The following is a 17,329-nucleotide window of genomic DNA, read 5'->3' as shown; positions in this document are numbered from 1 at the left end:
AAATCTTCCCATTTAAAGAAGATAGTCATGTCATTTCTCTAAAAATTGGAGATAAAACAAATGAATAATAAGATCATTTTTTGGCTGCTTTTGTAAAAGTAAAACAACCCACATTCCATTAGTGTACTTATTGTCTTGATTCACAGACTAGCATGGAAACTGAAATTCAAATAATTTGTCTTCTTGTTCTTGTTCCATTTTTTTGGGTTCCCTTTTGAAGGCAAAGCTGCAAAATCCTTGCTTCATTTTAAAATTCTTGTGTCCTTTTTCTGGGTCTGATATATGTTGGTCATGTGCTAAACCTTCTGTGTGATATTCCATGTTCTATTTAATTTCTTATGAACTGGCAACAACAATGGAAGTAGATAGAATTTGACCGTTAGCTTATTTTACAAATTTTTTATTTAAATATTCTAAATGGATTTGAGTTTGCTTTAACGCTTCCTCTCTTTGGACAGATCAATGAAACCAATTGTTACTAAATTTATGGGCTATTGCTATGCTCCAAATATATAATAGTACATATCTTCTAGGGTTCTGCATGGAAGCCCCCTCCCTTTTAAATTTTTAATTACTACTTTTTGTCTTTTGTTTCTTTGCTTCTTCTTCTTTTTCTTTTTTATAATGTAATTATTTATTTACAATCTTATCCATTACTCTTTATTTCTCTTCTCTAGGCATCCAAAAAGTTCACTATTTTACACCCTTTGTTTACATTATATTTGTCCCTTCTTCGGATGCTCATGAGGCAGCATCCAATGTAGAAGAAAATCTTTTTATTCGACTATAAGGAGATAAGTCATAAAACCCTTGTACTTTTGAGGAATATTTTAACACTAATGTCTTAGTGGTTGTTTAAATGTTGGACAAAACAGTGAGAGATTTCGAACAATTTGGAGTTAAGATAGTAGTAATGTATTATATTTTCCCCCATCTTTCTTAGCATTTGAACACAGAATAAATTCAGCAAAAAAAAAAGAACACAGAATAAGTGACCAATGCTATATGATCACTAGTTTATTGAGGCCTTGAAAGCAACAAAGGTCAAATGTCTTGTTTCCAATATTTTAATTAACTGAATACTATAATATGACATTTAAGACTAATAAACAGTTGTTTGATACCAAGATTTTAATTTAAGATGCATATTAATAAGATTCAAGTGATAGCCCAATAGTATTTTTTTTTTTTTTTTTGGTAGTGTCTCATGTGTGATATAATTTTTTAACACTTTTTAAGGTAAAATTGTAATTTTTCCCACTTTTAATAAATAAATATATTTTTAACACCTTTTTAAGGTAAAATTGTAACTTTGTCCACTTTTAATAAATAAATAGATCAACAAAAAGCTCCAACTGCTTTGTTTACAAAAGCTAGAAGGCATTAGTGACATGAATTTTTTAAGTATTTTAGGTTGCTGTGGAAGCTGGCCATGTATAAATTATACCATACCATTCTCTAGTACTATGGCTAAAAAATATATTATACTTCAAAGAGTTTGTGTCATTTTGAAGAAAAGGTTAGCACGACGTAGGACCAGAAAATAGGGACACCAAATCAAATAAAAAAAGAAAAAAAAAATAGGGACGCACATGCTGAACCCTACAAACCAGGAATTCAAAAGAATACATAATCAAATAAATATAAGAAAAATGCTGAATATATTATATATTTTCTTGTAAAAAAAAAAAAAAAAACTTACAAATTAATGTATGTAATATTGAATGAGATTAGCGTCACTTCATTTAAATTATTATTTTTAATTGGTAACACATTAATTTGTAAGAACTGTATAATAAAATGTGTAATACTACTTGTATCATTTTAAAAATATAATAATAGTCCAATTCCTTAAATAAAGTAATTCTGGGCCAACCTTGAAGAAAAGAGAGAGCATATGTGAACGCAAATTCTCTAACCCGCATGTGCGAGTTGGTAGTTGCTCCAATATTCAAAATCAACACAAAAGTCAGTTTTCTTAGTTTTATGCTGAATAAGAAAAGTTATGTACACGCCAAAGAGCTTTATAATTAAATTAGAACCTCCCCATGCACAAAACGCTTGAGGGTTTAGAGGAAAATGATTTAAGTTGCAAGATTAGCAACATACTGTAATTATATTTTTTTTAAAAAAATTACATACACTTCTCTATTTCCATTATATTAGATTCCTTAATTATTAAGGGTCATTTCCTTCTTTTGTTTCCCGGATAAAGATTTTGTTAAATTAAAAGGAAACAATAACAAGAGGGATTGTCCCTTACCCAATTTCAACATTTGCCAATAGAAGAGAGGGAGGCAAGTCAAGAATAGGGATAGAACTCATAGTCATAGAAGACATTCTAATACAGCTTAAAGCCCATTGGGCTTATTGGTAGGTTACAAAATTAGCTACTCTGCCAAAATAATAAAAAGACACTTTCCATCAAATAGTTTTGCAAAAGCTATTTCCGTAGCCTGCATATTGGCGTATGCAACACATTAGGAATTTCAATATCTTATCACCTTGTTGTATTCCCAATTCCCAAATGCTATTATTGATTGTCCTTTGAATTGGCTTAAGAAGTTTCGTTGAAATGAAATGTCAATTTGTGCTCAAGTGTTCCAAAGCACTACCCCATTAATGAGTACTGCCATTGACAGCAGTTTTATAAGTCTTTGATCACATACAAAATCTCTCTCTCTCTCTCTCTCTCTCTCTCACAGTCAACAATGGAAGATGGTCTTTGAATTGGAAGCTTCCTTGTATCTTATCTCTTAAATGGGAGCTGATATATCATATATCCATTATATGATATCATTTTTCCTTAAGAGAGACAACATTAAACTTTATGAAATACTATTACATGATTTTTGATAGGATAAATAGATCTTTTCACCATTCTATCGGTTTGATAAAATAACAACCAAAAAAAAATGACGAATTGGAGTCATTGAGAAGGATTCATTAATTAACCTTGATTTAATTGATGCTAAAACTTTGTAGAGTTGAGTTGTAAATACTATTATATGAAAGGAGAAATATGAAGTATTATTATAGCGTGTGTGAAGTTCACTTCTACTCTAATCCTTCTCAAAATAAAAAGGATTAGGCATACGTAAACAGACACAACACATGTTTTAAAATAGTCATGTATAACCTTACCCAAAAAGAATTTTTTAAAAAATGATTATGGAGGATTAGTTTTACGTTGAATATAAAGACATAATGCATCAAGAGTAATGTGATAATATACCAAAATAAACAAATAAATAGAGAGAAAGAAAACAGAAAAAAACCAAACCAAAAGTCTTCCAAGCACCCACCAAAATCATTTGACTAAGAGCATGATTGTGACTTTTACTGACTCTTCATTAACCTTTCTAAAGCAATATCAGTAAAACCGATCACGATATGTTTTCATCATTACCTCAAATCATAAATGCTCTCTATCCACTACTATTGCTTCCCCCATTAAATTTTATTGCTTCAGCATTATATTGCAAAGTGCAAACCCGTCATCAGATCCTTGTTGCCTATATATTGGCTACATTCCAAGCATAATCCTTTCTCTTTTGGTGGGTGCCAGAGGTATACTTCAAAGGGGGTGATGCTAACGAGTGCTCTTAGGGCATTGATTAACAATTCAGTTAAAGAAAGTTTTTATGAAAAAAAAAAAATTAATATTTAATAATTTTTTTCATTTCTCATAAAAGTGATGTCAAAACTTTCCTAAAATGAATTATTAATCAATATTCTAAGAGCACTCATTAGCATTTTCCTACTTCAAATATATATATATATATATATATATATATATTATATTATAGTAACATCAATGAAAAACTGTGTGGTGCTTGTTAAAATTTTCCTTTTTAAGTCTCACTTAAAAAAAGATTATAAAAAAAATTGTCAAAAACTGCCCAAAAATCTGAGTCCAAGAATTGTGCACATGCCACTGCAAAGTGCAAAACCTTGGTCTCCTAAGTGCTATGAGAACATGTACAGTTCACCAGAGCCTTTGTTGACATATACATAGTACGAATAAGACAAATGTAGGTTAAAATCAAGTTATAAAACCTCGTGTGTGCATTAAAAATTCATTGGTATACTATTGATAATGCGTTATCTCTCTTTTGCTTCCTCTTTCTTCCTCAAAAGGCTACAAAATCCGATTTCAAATCAAAAGCCAACAATAGGTAAATGGTCACCGATTTCCTAGATAGATCAGATGATCTTTATGCATGGATGAATCTGGAATGTACATTGCTTATAAGTTATGAGGGGATTGATGTTCTTGGTGAAGACACCACTTGATCTTGTTTAAAACTCCCACACAAAAAAGTACATCATTCCAATCTTTGTGGTCTTCATTCAACCATCAATAACACACACTAGGGTATTGTCTGATTTTCCAATAATAATAAAAAATAGTTTCGAATTTCTTTAATACCCACTTGTTGTGAGAAAAAAAGATTATCTAAGATGATAAATTGATTATGTGATTGACCTAGTGATAGAGAACCTGCAAGACATAGAGTTCAACTTAGGAAGCACCAATGTTTAAGATGGTAATCTTACTAGAGAAAATAACTCTTTTAGCGTACAGATTGTGAGACCCTAAATTTATAGGTTTGTTGATAATCTATATTACTAAGTATAATTGTCACCTTAGTTGCAGCCACCACTAGAGACAAGATTGGGGAATTTCCTTGTTCACACCATGTGAATTTATCCAAACCACATTATCATGATGAACAACCTAACACCTTAGTTGTGGTCATTATAGATGAGATTGGGGGAATTTTATTGTTCACGTCATATGAATTCATTCAAATTATATTGTCATGATAAACGACCTAACATGGCATGGTCAGACAATCTCTTCCACCTTAACTTTGAAAAAAGGCTACTAATATCCAACAATATTTACTTTGACCAAGAGTTTGAAATCGGGCCTCTCATTGGATGGCCTAGCTCTAAGCAGCATGCAGTTTAAAAAACACATATAACTTATTTACATGCATCAACATGTAGCTCATACCAATGAAAAGATTTATGAGATCTACATATGAAGGCAATTTAATGGTAACTTATTTAAGATTTGTTGCTAACGGGTGATTTTGTGGTATCCACTAACAATTTAACTACACATGTATGGCAAATAAAAAATGTTAAAAATATTCAATGGAAATTATAAATTATGAAGTTGGGTCTATATATAACTCAGTGTTAGAGTGTTTGACTACAGATCAAGTCATCACCGATTCGATCCTAGTTGGGCCCTTTTTAACTATTAATTTTCATTAGCAATTCTAATGTTAATACTAAAACCAACCGAGAAAGGCAACTTCTTTATAAAGATCTACATATTAACGAATTTGAAATCTTATTTTACAACTAAGCTAATCAATATAGTCATGCTATTTCTCAATAAGCATTGAAAGTTGGAAAATCATAATAGGGAAGGCAATCTTCTCAATAATAATTATTATTATTAAAACAAGTGTATAATAATAAATAAAAAAATCTATGAAAATCATTAATCATAAAATTGAGTCCATAGCTTAATGGTAAAGCATTTGACTGCAAATCGAGTGATCACGGGTTCAATCTCGGTTGACCCTCTTAGTTAATTTTGTTATATTAAAATCAACCAAAATGGATAAGGGATTTATTAAATTCTATATTAATAAATTTGAAAATCTTATTTTACCATTAGAAAAATGAAATGTTGATTGTTAGAGGCTTAAGTTTAAGGCATACTTTTCTCAAAAAAAATGAAGTTTAAGGCATACAAGAAGAGCATATTCCTAAGAAGATTTTATTCTAAAAGAAGTTAGCCACTTGCCTTAAATTAATACACTAATTTAAAGATTCTATTTGGCTCCAGCAATATGTTTTTGGACTGCATTTTGATTTTTGAGTCAAGATATACAGATCAGACCGTATGGGACAGAATGGCAAGAAAAATGTGGAAGGTGGATGGCATTATTGCCTTTTTCATATTGTCTCCAATTCCATGGCACTAATTCTGAGGGGTAGCCGCGTAGACAACTCCTGTTAACTTTTAAGACAGTTACTTAATCATAACAGAATAATTATTCCCTAAGATATGGTTTATTTTACTATGTCAAGGAAAAAAGAAAAAAGAAAAAATGAATTAGTACACAAGTTATAGATAAAAGAGATTTATTAATATGTGCCCTCAAGACATATATTAATAAATTATTTTTTAAAATTTTTTTATAAAAAAACGAAAAAATAATTAACTTTTTTAATAGCTTTTTCAATATGCAGCTACTCACCTATTCTACATGAATAATATTCCACTTTAACTTCTTTTTTTCCTCTAAAATACAAAAAATGTAATAAATATCAAGTTAGCATATTGTTAATAGGAAATTATAAAGTGATACCAGCAATAGGATCAAGTGAGAATCAATAAAAGTCTATTAACTCAAAATGTTGTAAAAATTACTATGTATGTAGCTCTTCAAAAAAAAAAATACTATGTATGTAGCATTTTTTGCTGAATACTATGTATGTAGCATTATGATTACGTTTTATAAAATGAACATAATTTGACACATTTTTTTCTATTCAAGTAATAATTATTTCATGACATATATATTAACTATTGACTGATGCCATCAAAAAAAGAATGATTAGGATATTCTAGAGTCTTTGAGCTAAGTTCCTAAAATAACATCCATATATTTTTAAATGAGAAAAAATGGATTTTGATCCATAGACATATTTACTTGTTTCAAAATTTGCACGAATTTGATGATAATTTTTTTTTTTTTTTTGAGAGAGAGATGATAAATTTATTTGAAGGGTTTTATTGGATCTAAATCTAAGAAGAGAATGATTTCAAAAAAAAAAAAAAAAAAATCTAAGAAGAGAATATATTTCTTTTAAAAAAAAATTAAAGAGAATATTTCGAATAGCACTTATTCCAGTACATAAACAACCAAATCAATTGAATCCACAAATCGGGTCAGCCATTAATCCTTACCAAAGTTGAAAAACTGCATGAATTGCTCTAGACATATCTTTATCTCTTTCTTCTTTATTTATATATATATATATATATATATATATATATAGCCATTTTACTTTGGATTGATCTTTCAATATTAATATTATAACAAATAAATTTTTTTAAGCCTCACAACTATACATGTTATTCTAATATGCATTTTAAATTGAATTTAAATTTGATTCTATATTAAACTCTTCATTAAAATCTTGGTACATTAAATTTTATTTAAATAGTACACTATATAATTTCATATATAAACACAATTGTAATAAATACATATAAAATAAATAATGTTAGAATATAAAGTTTTTTGATAAACGTTAGAATATATAGTTTTAAGTAATGTCATAGACACAACAAAAATTTATAATAAATATCTACCTAACTTAATAGACTATCATAATAAATTTTTATTAATAATTATCATAATTATCAAATTTAATATTTAAAAATAAATAAATATTAAAAAAATTATATTATGTTGAATTGTTTTTGTATATTTCGGATTAGTTATTTAAAATTTTCCAATTGTTGTGTTGTACAAAAGTACAAAAAATGTTGAGTACAAAGTTCTAAGATTCTGATCAACCAAAAAGGAAAAAAAGAAAATCCCCTAAACAACCTAAACCTAACCCATTGATTTGGTGGGGCACTTCATACAAATATTTGCCAACTAGGCTAACAAAATTTAAAAAGAGACTAAGATTATGGGGCCCACATTAAGGTGGGGTCTCAGGCTGTGCATGTGGTTGCTTATTCAGAAAAATGAATTAAAAAAGAATAAAAAAGTGAACGTTAGAGAAAATCTAGAAAGAAAAGTCTGAGAGCAAGCAAGGCGCCGAAATTTGTGCAGGGAAGGCAGTGGAAGCTGACTCCTCGTTGGCACTCCTCATTCATTACTCATGATTCTCACCCCCTTCTTCTTCTCCACCTGTCACCGGCTGTAACCGGTAAATACAGCATTTATCATTTAAATTACTCGTAACACCATACCTAGCATACCTATTTTATTTATTTTATACCTTATAATTTGGAAAATGTAGTTGTAATCAATTAAATTATAATTTTTTTAAGATAAAAAAGCAGTTTTATCTGCAGATACTGAGGTCTGGCCCGTCTTGGGTAGAAGCTCTACCTAAGGAGGTGGCTGATGTTTTTCAGTCAGATCTGTCCTGACTTCTGAGTTGTTGGTTGTTTCTTTGTAGTTGTTTCATTAATAAAATCCTTACTTACCTTTTTCTCAAAAAATAATTTTTTTTTTAGATTGTAGATTTTAAAATTATAAATTAACCCCTAAGGTTTAAAAAATGTAACAAATTAAATAACAAATTTAACTCTATAATGGTGAAGAACTTGAGTTTGATTTACAATTTTCTTATTTAATGTAATTTCATCCTTAGAGGTTTAATTTGTTGTGTCTCTAAACTATAGGGTTAAAAATGTATTTTTATTTCAAATTTTATTTTGTTTAGTACTTTAATTCTTTTAACAATTTTAGGTGAGAATCAATGTCACTCTTTAGTTGTGATTTGAGTTTATAGCATTTGCATGTCATGGTTTTGATATGAATATATGATTGGTTATTGTACATAAACATGGCTTATTGATTAATAATTATGTGTTTGTGTACTTTCTCTTCGCCATAGATACAAGTGTGAAGGGTCAAGGTTGTATTTTTAATATATAAATACATGGTGGTTTTAGAAACTATTGTTAGGCTAGAGTTATTGGTTATATCAAAAGGAAATAAATAAATAAAAATTATGTGGTATCTTGGATTTTTTTTTTCTATCAAAGGTATCTTGGATTGTTGGTTTGGTATTTGCTTGGCTTTTATATAAATATATATATATATATATATATATATATATATATATATATTAAGTTTCGAGTTAATTTGTAATGGTCCTAACTAATAAAAAGTGAACATTGAACATTAGGATGGTTTATGCAAAATAAAAAATAAAAGCATTGGGATGTTAAACCTTACTTTATTAAGAAAAAAAAGGATGATTAATTGTAAATGTTGCACAATAGACGTGATTGGTCTACTAACTACTTTTTGATGTAAATATTTATAATTTGAAGGATAATGAACTCTTTCACCTAGATTGTGATATTGAAAAAGATACAAACAAATTAAATAAAGGAAAACCCTTTTTTTTTCCTAAAACGAATAAGAAAAGATTATTTTTTAGCTGTTGTTGTACATATATAGCTACAATATTGACGGTGGTTGGTTTGCAATACAGTAAAATAAAATGTGACAACACCATTTTAACATTGTGCATACATGCCAAAATATTTATTCAAATAAGATAAAATGTATGTAAATTAGTAGTTAAACAATGACAACTTTGAACCCAAAGTCACAAGTCTTTAATCCCACACCAACGAGATATATATCATTTAAATTTTGATCATTACTACATCATTTCATAAGGCATCTTGACCTTAACATTTCTTGTGAGTTTAAGGTTCTTAATCTCTAAAACCATAGTAAATTTATAATTTCTATTATCCTATCATTAGACTCCCACTCGTGTCTGTGGAAAAGACCCCAGCAAAAAAAAAAAAAAAAAAAAAATGCTGCTAATTTGATTTGAATGATCCTTTTTATTTTCCTCTAAATTGTAATTTTAGTTCCTAAAATTTGAGACAAATTTGATTTTGGTCCTAAAAATTTTAAAAAGAAAATAATTTTGTCCCTTCATGTATAGGCTTGGTTTAATGTTGGCTCTTCAAATATGTGGTTGGTTCTATTTGGTCCTTGAAAATGGTGTTTCTTAAAATTCCGTTAATCTTATAAATATAAAAATATATGAAGGAATCAAATCATATATATATTTTTTTTTTATATATCATGGACCAAATATGAACTTTGAACAATTGAGGGACCAAAATCTAACTTACACCAAAATTTAGGGGCTGAAAGTATAATTTACCCTCACCCCCCCCCCCCTTTTAATAAACTTAGAAAATGAAAAATTTCACAAAATTTTACATAACTTATTAGAAAGGTAAGTTGTAATTAGTGCAATATTAATTTCATAAAAATCAGCCAATGATACAATTTTTATTTTATACCAACTACAAGTATAATATTCCATTTCTTCTAAAATTTGTTTTGTTACTTACTTATTATTATTATTTTTCTTTCCTGTCATTATTATTATTTCACTGTAAACTAAATTAAGAAAAAAATAGAGTTGGATAGTAAATTTCAAAGAAATCTTAAGAGGTTGACTAAGCAGCTTCTAAAGTCTTATGAAATTAACGAAATCTTAAGATCGAAATTTGTTGTCAACGTCTTGAGACCACCTTCAAAAGATTCATCCCACTAATATCTAAGTATGGAATGGAAAAATTTCATACGCATAAAAGAATAGTCAAATACTTGAAGAAATTTAGATACTTTTTTCTATTAAAAAAAAATTCAGAGAGACCCTCTAAAAAAACAAACAAACAAAGGCACCAGAGACTCAACCGGCTTAGCCAGTGCCCTGTCACCATACGCGGACTACGCTCAAAACTTTCCAAAATTAAAGAAACGTTTTAAAGACGAACGCCTTGAGTCCTCTCTTCACATTACTTAATACTTATTACTCTCTCATTCTTTCTTACAGACTAAGAACTAAGAAGTAATAGCCACTCTCAGACAGATCAAAAAACAAAAAGAAAAAGAAAAAGAAAAACAGAGCAACTCTCAGAAAATACTATCATACATTCACACACACAAAAAAACACACACTTTCTCTGTTTTGTGAGCCTTTGTTTGCTTATTATGTAAACCCCAAACTAAAATCTTTATAGAGTATCTTTTCTTCTGCTCTGCTTATTACTATTCCATAAACCCAAGATTTTGCATTCAAATTTCATGGCTCTGTTTGGAGCCTCTCTGTTTACTCTGTTTTCATTGCTATTCATTGCTCTGTTTCCAAGCCTCTGTTTTGCTGCTGACCCAAGTATTTTCTATGACCTTCGTCTCTCTTACATCACTGCATCACCTCTCGGCGTTCCTCAACAGGTTCACTTCTCAGCTCTCTCTTTATTTTATAAAGATTTGTTTTTTTCCATGTGGGTGTGCTTTGTTTTATTTGTAGATTGTAAAACTGGGGGTCTATTTTGATTTTTTTTTTTTTTAATAAAAAAATTGGGTTTTGTTGTGGCTTGAATCTTTTGGAAGTGACATTAGAGATGATTTTTCTATGTGGTCTTGTTTATTGTTAGCAATGTATGGTTTATGCTCTGTATATTGGAGAATGAAGTTTAAGTTGATTGAAGTAGATTAAGGTCCAAACAGGTCATTACAGGTGGTTTTTCTATATGGACTTTCAGATTTTATTTATATGTATGTATGTATGTACATGTATGTTTTTTTCTCTTTAGTTAGCTTTGTGTATATTGTATATGTTTATCTGATAGTGGGAATTGATTATTATTGATATTAGATTAGGATGCAAAAGTGTCACTGTAAAATTTTTTATTTTTGTTTGGTTTTGTATATATTCCCTTTTTTTTTTTTTTTTTTTTTTTTTTTTTTAAGTTGATTACTTTTATTTAGTTCTATCAGATATTGTGCTTTGAGTAGTAGGTGAAGTAAATGAACAATCCCCGAGAGAGAGAGAGAGAGAGAGAGTGTTTATTGGTGAAGTGCAGAAGTAGTCTAATACAAATACAGACGATGTTAACAATGTGGGGCTTGTGTTTTTGTTGTTATCCACTCTTTCTGCAGTTAGCTTTTGTGATTTGGGATCCTTTTGTATTTTGATGGATGCTATATTGGTTTCAACTATTCATTCTTAATTATCAATTTTATTGTGGAAATCCTTTGTGATGTCTCATTTATGTGGTTCAAACCCCATTCCCCTTCCCCCACTATCTACAATCTACCTATAAAAAAAATTATCAATATTTTTGTCCTTGTCACTGTTGTTATTATCATTCATTTGTCATTATTATGATTCACCATTCAAGAACTGTGCTTGTGTTGGTGTGATTCTTTTCTAAATAATATTTGTTTAATGCAATTACATGATTTTGTTCCCTGCTTCTTTTAAATTTTCTTCAAAGGTTTTATGACCCAATTTTTGTTGAATTAGAAAGAGTAATGTTGAAGTTGATCAAAATTTGAGTGACTTTATCTATTTTATTAAATTATGGTTTGCAGGTTATTGCGGTTAATGGAAAGTTTCCAGGTCCCCTAATCAATTCTACTACTAATGACAATGTTAATGTCAATGTACATAATGATTTGGATGAAAATCTCCTGATGACCTGGTTGGTTTCAGCACAATATAATATTATTTTAGTTTTTTTTAAACATTAATTTTGGCTTGGAGTGGCCTTTGACATATTTGGGATTAATGTTTGTGGCAGGTCTGGGATTCAGATGCGGCGTGACTCTTGGCAGGATGGTGTTCTTGGCACAAATTGTCCAATTCTACCAAAAAGGAATTGGACTTACCAGTTTCAAATGAAGGATCAAATTGGGAGCTTTTTCTACTTCCCATCCCTCAATTTTCAGAGAGCATCTGGTGGCTTTGGTCCTATCATTATTAATAATCGGGTTATAATCTCAATTCCTTTTGCACAGCCAGATGGGGATATCACCATTACAATAGGTGACTGGTATACCCAGAACCATACGGTCAGTATTTGTTTTTATGTTGATGTTTGCTTGTGGACATTGTAGTGGGATTGTAGATTTAACTTTTTTCAAATTTTAGGCACTACGATCAGCTCTTGATGCTGGAAAAGGCCTTGCGATGCCTGATGGAGTTCTCATCAATGGAAAGGGGCCTTACAGATACAACAACACCCTTGTACCTGATGGCATTGAGTATGAAACCATTCAAGTTGATCCAGGTAATGTTTTTTCAGCATCGGTAGGGAAAAAACCATTTGCTTTCTTTTTATTCTTGTTTTTGTTTTCACAAAAAAAAAATTTCCACGGCACACCGGTCTTTATTTTCTCTTGGGTAGCTATTGTGTATCTGGTCATCAGTTAATGCCTGAGTTCCTCTTTTTATTTAACGTTTTCAGTTTAGTGATTTTGTTGGAACTTGGAAGTCATTTTTCTCAATCAACTTCTTGACATCTTGTTTTGTTTAATTTTTATGCCTACTAAATTTAAATCTTTAAGTTTCATTGGTTTCCAATGGCCCATAGTAACCAATCTTGTGCTACTTATAAAATTACTGGTATCAGTTTGAGATTGTAGAGGTTTGTAGAACACACATAGACATGCATATGGAGAATGGCCATACTACATCATATTATTTTGGTTCTTCATTTTTGATTTTATGATATGGATTTCTTTGTTGTTTATGTTTCCTTGCAAATGGTTTTAGCAGTTTGAGATATTAATTGGCTATAGCATTATGTTTTGCAGGCAAAACATATCGAGTTCGTGTGCACAATGTTGGAATTTCAACTAGTTTGAACTTTAGAATTCAAAACCATTTTCTGCTTCTAGCAGAAACAGAAGGATACTATACAACGCAACAAAATTTTACTTCCTTAGATATTCATGTTGGGCAATCTTATTCGTTTTTGGTTACCATGGACCAAAATGCAAGTTCTGATTACTACATCGTGGCAAGTGCTAGATTTGTGAATGAATCTCTTTGGCAAAGAGTGACCGGTGTTGCTGTTTTACGCTATTCCAATTCTAAAGGACCAGCAACTGGTCCTCTCCCTGACCCACCAAATGATTTTTATGACAAGTCATGGTCAATGAACCAAGCATTAAGCATCAGGTTTGTTTTCATAACACCTTGTTCGTTTAGGAGTATGATGTCTTGGATAGCTTGGTTTCTCATGAGTCATGACACATCACAAGCAGTAATCAAGCCTAATATAAATGATGGGGCAGTTAGTGTAATTCATGCCCAAAAATTACAGAATCTTCTTTGAGTAGCTGCCTCTGCAGATGGTGCAGTTAGGTGTAATTCATGCTTTAAGTCGATGCAGATAAATGATGGGGCAGCAACTTTAGTTGCACTCCCCTTCTTTTCTTTTTGATTTATGTTTCAGTGAAATTCTTGTAATAGAAGTTTAATTGTTAATATGCTTATATTTAAAGATTCCATTCTCTATTGTTTAGGCAAAATGTATCTGCAAGTGGAGCTCGCCCTAATCCTCAAGGTTCCTTTCACTATGGTCAAATTAATGTGACTCAGACCTATGTGATAAAGACTGTGCCACCAGAAATAATTAATGGGACGCTTCGAACCACACTTAACGGGATCTCATTTGTCAATCCTGACACACCAATCAGGCTTGCTGACAAGTATAATGTGACGGGAGCTTATAAGCTTGATTTTCCTGATCAGCCTCTTAACAGAACACCCCGGGTGGACAGATCTGTTATTAATGCTACATATAAGGGATTCATAGAAATCATATTTCAGAACAACGATACCGTGATGCAGAGTTTTCATGTAGATGGCTATTCATTTTTTGTGGCTGGGTAAGAATCTTTCCTTTGTTTATACAATATCTCATTTGCCTTAAGGTATAAGCATTGTAAGAAATTGATTGATTGAGTGCAGGATGGGTACTGATGAGTGGACAGTAGACAGTAGAAGTAGATATAACAAGTGGGATTCAATTTCTCGCTCCACTACACAGGTTCGTTTTTCATGTAATACAAGGGAATCATGGAGCTAATGTGAATAAATTTCTTTCAACCGTTAGATGCATAATTCTTAAAATTTCTGTAAGAATTTGAGGTTCTTAGAAGTGAGAAATGCCAGTGTACTTATATTGTTAATGATGGTTTCTGTGTGGTCCAGTTGTATGTCTTGTGTTAAACTCTTCAGTTTTTTTGATGTGTAGGTTTTCCCTGGGGGATGGACAGCAGTCCTTATTTCTTTGGACAACGTTGGAGTGTGGAACATTAGAACCGAAAATCTTGATAGATGGTATCTAGGTCAAGAAACTTACATGAAAATTATCAATCCACAGGAAAATGGTGCAACGGAGATGGATAAACCTGAAAATGTTCTATATTGTGGTGCCCTCCAATACTTAGCAAAGTATGTCTAGAAACTTAGAAACTCGTTCTCTCTTTCTAGTGCACTCACATTCATACACACTAACTTCTTTAATTCTTCTTTTGTTGGCACCTTTAGGGATCAAAACAATTATGCAGGATCAGTTTTAAGAGGAAACTCAAAACTGCTTTTCACTTTGCTGGTGGCGTTCTTTGCTTTGATTAACATTTCAAGCTAAGCTTTGCTGCTGATTGGTGAGAAATATGATACCAAACTGTGACGGCTTTGTCCTGACTCTGTTGCAGGTGTGATGTTTGTGTTGGAGATGTTTGTGAGACATATTTAGTTTAGGTGTGCAAACCTTTGTCAGTGCAAAATTTTCTGGCAAGGACAACTGTTTCCTTTCCTCCCTTGTTTTTTTTTTTTTTTTTTTTTTTTTTTTTTTTGAAAAAACACATTGGGGTTACACCTATTTCTTGTAATTTAGGCAACTGGTTATCCATCATTTCTTCTAGTCTTTAAGTTACACTAATTGTGATTAATTCATTCTTAATACCATTTGACTTATTGAGAAGAGGTTCTACTGAATTCATAATATACCACACAAATTCAATGCTATTTGATTTATTATGGACATCTTTTGTCATCATTTGGGTAATAATTCCATTCAATATGGGTGGTATGTGTTTCAAATGACAGGGATAAATAAATTATAATAAAGTTTCTAGTTTTTGCTCACATGATCTTCCGGTGTAATTGTTTTGGGGCTACTATATAGCGGACTGCATACAGGACATTTTACCATGGGTTCTATTGAACTATGGATATGTCATTATTTTAGAATTTGAATTGTGCCATACCCCATGCCCCATGCCCCATCCCCTCTAACTCCTCCCTTCCCCCTTCACTTTTGTATTGAAGCCTTATAAGTTAATTTTCCAAAAAGATTTCTCACTCACATGACATATCTGCTTTGTCCACTATCCCATATTTGGTTGTCTTAAAATAGTTATCTATCTCGTTTGGAAAGGTGTATATGCTATATTTTATTATTTTCCTAAATTTTAAAAAATTCGTATTTTTTACCTTATTTATTGAGTCATGTTAATCTATGCGAATAATTTTATTAATTGAGTTGAAGGACATTCCTCTACATAGGTTTGGACGAAAACATTGTCTATCAAGAATTTGTCCTCATTTCTAAAATTGTTGAGTGTCCAAATTAATAGGACAATTTTGGTAACTTATTTTTAGGGATTCACAAAGAACAAAATTGATCCTACACTGACCATTGAATTTTATAGTTCCAATGGAGTGGTTAAGCATCATTGTATTCTAAAGTCTATCACATCAAATCGAGACACAAAATTCTTTAGTCATTTTTGGAAATATATATACTCTGTTGTTATGTCTAGGTGGAAGACGCTAACTCAGATAATTTCTCTACTCATTTTTTTCATTCAGCAAAAAATAATTAAAGGGGATGAATAAAAATATTTTTGGTATTTGGTAGAAAGGCCTTAAGGAACAAGAAATGAAGGAATTTGTTCCTTAATCAATTTACAAGAATTCTATATAAATTCAAGGCGCATTAAAAGTGTCTTTCCTTTTCATTTTGCTCCTAATTTCTCCTATCTCAGATTTCAATATGTCTAGAGGCACATCAAAATTGACAACAAATTTCACACATATTTGAAGTGGCAAGTTATCAATGGTTAATGATAAAGTAATGTCAATGATGAGCTATATAAAAATCAATAATTAATTGCGAATTCAACAAGTGTTAAATTTATTGTCAAAACTATCGTGGCTGTAGCATTGCTCTTCGGATTTTGGTTGCCTTTGTCAAATTTCAGAATGAGCCTACAAATCTATTTATCAAAAAAAGTGACAATGACCCTTGTACACGTGACAAAGATTTGGATCAGGTGCAATATGTGACAGTGTCTAATCTATATTTATCTCAGAGTTCAGTACTCTTTTTTAAGCACCATAATTTCTCTACTAATTTAATGCTCCTCGTCTATTTTGCTCTCTCATATATATTACATGCTCCACATTCCTTCTCAAAGCTTGTTAGAACAAGATATATTTGGTTTGCAGTAGATTTCTGCATCATCCACATTATTTGATTGTACATTAAAATATTAGATTTCTGAAAGCAACAATAATTTCACCATCTAGTTTTTTTACAATACTGAGCTATGGCTCCATGGTACTTTCTTTAATTTGTTATGAATTGATGTGATAAGGATTCTAATTGCCTTCTGATAGGCTGATTCCTCAAAGATTGTATGGCATA

General features: G+C 30.7%; 1 protein-coding gene across 1 annotated transcript; it reads left to right on the top strand.

Annotated features, from left to right (window-relative positions):
• Window positions 1-10,642: 10,642 nt before the first annotated feature.
• Window positions 10,643-15,471, top strand: LOC126699560 (monocopper oxidase-like protein SKS1). Its single transcript, XM_050397459.1, has 9 exons — window positions 10,643-11,054; window positions 12,198-12,307; window positions 12,407-12,677; window positions 12,757-12,895; window positions 13,422-13,788; window positions 14,136-14,501; window positions 14,584-14,662; window positions 14,870-15,069; window positions 15,166-15,471. The coding sequence occupies exons 1-9, from the start codon at window positions 10,905-10,907 to the stop codon at window positions 15,263-15,265; spliced, it is 1,782 nt and encodes a 593-aa protein (XP_050253416.1). The 5' UTR covers window positions 10,643-10,904; the 3' UTR covers window positions 15,266-15,471.
• Window positions 15,472-17,329: the final 1,858 nt, after the last annotated feature.

Source organism: Quercus robur, chromosome 9 (assembly GCF_932294415.1).
Source record: "Quercus robur chromosome 9, dhQueRobu3.1, whole genome shotgun sequence".
Classification (NCBI taxonomy): domain Eukaryota; kingdom Viridiplantae; phylum Streptophyta; class Magnoliopsida; order Fagales; family Fagaceae; genus Quercus; species Quercus robur.
This window is presented reverse-complemented; position numbering and strand designations above follow the sequence as displayed.

What these genes read in the sequence shown, in the direction of transcription:
- LOC126699560 (XM_050397459.1), top strand. Translation starts at nt 10,905, where the DNA reads ATGGCTCTGTTTGGAGCCTCTCTGTTTACTCTGTTTTCATTGCTATTC. An exon ending in AACCATTCAAGTTGATCCAG is followed by an intron (nt 12,896 to 13,421) that starts GTAATGTTTTTT and finishes TATGTTTTGCAG; the next exon opens with GCAAAACATATCGAGTTCGT. An exon ending in AACCAAGCATTAAGCATCAG is followed by an intron (nt 13,789 to 14,135) that starts GTTTGTTTTCAT and finishes TCTATTGTTTAG; the next exon opens with GCAAAATGTATCTGCAAGTG.